At 52.1% G+C, this 3837-nt stretch overlaps 1 protein-coding gene across 1 annotated transcript; it reads left to right on the forward strand.

The window, feature by feature from the left end:
* Positions 1–587: 587 nt before the first annotated feature.
* On the forward strand, positions 588–2869 carry LOC123425159. The gene has a single exon (XM_045108839.1). It carries the CDS (start codon positions 736–738, stop codon positions 2464–2466), a length of 1731 nt encoding a protein of 576 aa, XP_044964774.1. The 5' UTR covers positions 588–735; the 3' UTR covers positions 2467–2869.
* Positions 2870–3837: the final 968 nt, after the last annotated feature.

Here is a 3837-nt window from a genome sequence, read left to right on the forward strand (position 1 = left end):
GCGACAACTACCACATGAGGAGCCGACCTTATGGTCGTGCTTCCCCTTTCGAGACCACGGTCAAGTCATGGCGACGGCAACGGGCTAGGGTTTGCTAGATCTTGTCGGGGGGTGAAGGGGGACATGCAAGGTTTTGAAAGTGGAAGCTGTGGAGTGGCCGTTGGACGTTCATGTAATCGTAAACCGATGCAGATTTGTGCTGGAAATTGAACCGTCCGGACGTAAAACGGACATATTTTACTCCGTTGGGGTCGCGCGTTGGGCGGGCCCGTCCATTTTGCTCCAAACGATGGACAGATGAGACGAAGACGAAGATGATCGTCCGCAGTCGACCAGTGACAGTGATTTCTCCAAAAGAAAAACTCAGCGGTGACAGTGACTGACGCGTCTATACCCACCTCTCGGCAACGGCAAGAGCCCGGTGAGAAGACCGACCCGCGCCGTGCGTGCCTGCGCGATCTCCTTTCTTCCTCCTCCACTTAATAAAAAACGCAAAAGCTCGATCTTTCTTCCTCCTAAAAATTTACTCCGGCGCCGACACACACACACACACAAAAACGCAAAGGAAGACACAAGACAGCCGAGCACGACAGTGCCACCCCACCCCACCTTCCCTTTCCCTCCCCTACTCCACCTGCAACATCCCAACCCATCCCCACCCACCGCCCTCGCACTCTCACTCCCCCCTCCCCGCTCCACCCAAATCTCGCCCCAGATCCAGCCCGCCCGCCCGCCATGTCCTCCTCCGACCAGGAGGACCACGACGAGGACGCCCCCCTCTTCCGCCACCCAACCCGCCCCTCCGCCGTCGGCGAGGTGCCCGTCTCGCAGTCGCTCATCAAGGCGGCCAGCAACGTCTGCTTCTCCTTCTTCGTGCTCGCCGTGCTCGCCGTCACCGTCGTCGCCGTCACCTACCAGCCGCCCGACCCCTGGCTCCAGTCCTCCGCCGCCATCACCACCTCCCTCGCCCGCGTCCTCCCCAACTCCTCCTTCCTCCTCCCCGACGACTCGCTCCTCCCCACCGGCGAGGACTTCCCCTCCCCCTCCACCGCCCCCGGCGCCGCCGCCGCCGCCCAGCGCGACTCCGCCGACCAGGCCGCCACCTCCACCGCGAACAACGCCAACGCCACCGCGGGGGCCTGCGACCCGGACGCGCCGCTCAACTGCACCGACCCGCGCGTGCTCGCCGCCGTCAAGGCCTTCAACGCCAAGGCCTTCTTCCGCAAGTCCATCGTCTTCCTCAGCTACGAGGCGCCCGTGCCCGGCCCCAAGCCCGGCCAGTGCGACGTGGCCTGGCGCTTCCGGAACCGCCGCGAGAAGTCCTGGCGCCGGTACAGGGACTACCGCCGCTTCGAGCTCACCCCCGGCGATGGGTGCGCGCTCGACGTCACCAAGGTCGGCAAGTTCAGGTCGGGGAAGAACGCAGCCCGCCCGCCCCGCCCCAAGGGTCCCAAGAAGCCGCGCGTCGCGCCGCCGCCGGTGGACGCGGAGATCAACGACACGATCCCCCTCGTCGGGTCGGAGGCAGAGTTCAGGAGGGGCAAGTACCTCTACTACATGAGAGGCGGTGACCACTGCAAGAGCATGAACCAGTTCATTTGGAGCTTCCTGTGTGGGCTCGGCGAGGCCAAGTTCCTCAACCGGACGTTTGTCATGGATTTGAACATGTGCTTGTCCGGGGCTCACACCGCAGACGGCAAGGACGTGGATGGCAAGGACTTTAGGTACTATTTTGATTTCGAGCACCTCAAGGAGTCGGTGTCTCTGGTGGAGAAAGGGGATTTCTTGAAGGATTGGCGGCGCTGGGACAAGAAGAAGGGTCCTGGCCGGATCTCCGTGCGCAAGGTGCCTACATACAAGGTGACACCGATGCAGCTGAAGAAGGACAAGAGCAACATCATTTGGAGGCAGTTTGATGGGCATGAGCCTGAGAACTACTGGTACAGGGTCTGCGAGGGGCGAGCTGCCAAGGTCATCCAGAGGCCTTGGTATGCTATTTGGAAGTCCAAGAGGCTGATGAACATTGTAACTGAGATTGCAGGCAGGATGGATTGGGACTACGATGGTTTGCATGTGGTCCGAGGGTGGAAGGCGATGAACAAGAAGATGTATCCCAACTTGGATGCGGACACATCACCCGACGCGATCGTAGATAAGGTCACCAAGCTTATCAAGCCGTGGCGGAACCTTTACATCGCAACCAACGAGCCATTTTACAACTACTTTGACAAGCTCAGGTCACACTACCATGTGCATTTGCTTGATGATTATAAGGAGCTTTGGTCGAATACGAGCGAGTGGCACAATGAGACGACAGCGATCAATAATGGGAAGTATGTGCCGTTCGATGCCTACATGAAGGTGATTGTGGACACTGAGGTATTCTACAGATCAAAGGCAAAGGTTGAAACGTTTAACAACCTGACGAGAGATTGCAAAGATGGAATCAACACGTGCAATTTGTGACACATGAGTTCATGCTGTGATAACTATTGGTGTCCATATACTCTCCCACAGGCTGGGCGGCTGGCGCAATGGAACTCAGGCGAACTTCATCCAGGGTTTGTCATTAGGCATACCATCTTGATGCCGCCTGTCATTTATTGCATTACATGTTCATCTAAATTATGTGCCCTCCATTCTTTTTGTATAATGTATAACTGTGCTCAAACCTCCCTAAACAAAATAGTTACTCCTAGTGAGCCTTTTGCAGTATCTCTACTTCATAGTGGCCGGCCTTTTGCAGTATCTCTGCTCTCTGAGTGCCCATTAGTTAGCTTGGAGACTTCTCATTTCTTGTATGTTTCCATATGTGTATTGCTAAATGTTCCCGAGTTGGAAACAATATTTCAGAAACTTGCACCATTTATTGCCAGAACTCAGAACATAGGACACTATGGCCATCAGATTAGCATGTATGCCATATTACCATGCTTGTTACGTCATAAATAACTTGTTTACCTAACCATCTTGAATAATGCTCGCTCTTTGAAAATTGCAGACTATGTGGTGGACTTACATCAGAAATAATGCTTGCGCAATTTTGTTTATACATGATAACATGTGTTGATCTATGACATAATAGCGAACTTCTAGAATAGTGCATTTGTAGTCGTCAGCCGCCCAGTGTCAAGTTATGCAAATTCATGCCATGTAGAGAAAAGAGAGGAGACCAGGTCATTCTAGTCCAAATGAATTAACATATGTTGTACTCCCTCCGTGGCTTTAATGATCTAAACACTCTTATATTTCTCTAGGGAGGGAGTATACTATTCCATGATACATTGGTGCTTATTTTAGGTTATGTAATTTCATTATGTGCGTTTGAGTATTTGTCTCAGTGGGTTTTCTTTTTTGTTTTTGTTAAAAATGAACATCACATCACTATTATAATCAGATTTCACAAAGGAAACCCATCAATTTAAGGCATTAGTTCAGACTTCGCCCTCAAGAAAGATGGTAGGTGCCCCGGTGGCATAAGTCCTTCACAATCGGTCGTCACACTCGGTAGTTAAGTTTGTTCAGTTGTTGTTTTCAATGTGTTTGTTACTTTGTTATCATCTCTTGGAGCGGCAGTACTTGAAGAAATGTTTTAGACTTGAGGATGTTGAATGTGTCTATAACTATGTACTGTACTTGACAAACAAACAGTCCCTACGGACGGTTTCCTCCTTCTACGGTTCTTAGTCTGCACATTTATCTCAGGCTGCTTTTTTGGACATGTTTGGCTGACCTTTCTGAGCTTGATGAATTCACTATGATGGTTATGGTTAAATTAATTTCTACGCATTTATCTTAGGCTGCTTGTTTTGGAGATGTTGACTGAGCTTGCTGAAT

The sequence above is a fragment of the Hordeum vulgare genome, chromosome 2H (genome assembly GCF_904849725.1).
Source record: "Hordeum vulgare subsp. vulgare chromosome 2H, MorexV3_pseudomolecules_assembly, whole genome shotgun sequence".
NCBI lineage: Eukaryota > Viridiplantae > Streptophyta > Magnoliopsida > Poales > Poaceae > Hordeum > Hordeum vulgare.

Bases quoted from the DNA above. Each gene is read 5' to 3' on its own strand.
- LOC123425159 (XM_045108839.1), top strand. From the start codon at position 736: ATGTCCTCCTCCGACCAGGAGGACCACGACGAGGACGCCCCCCTCTTC.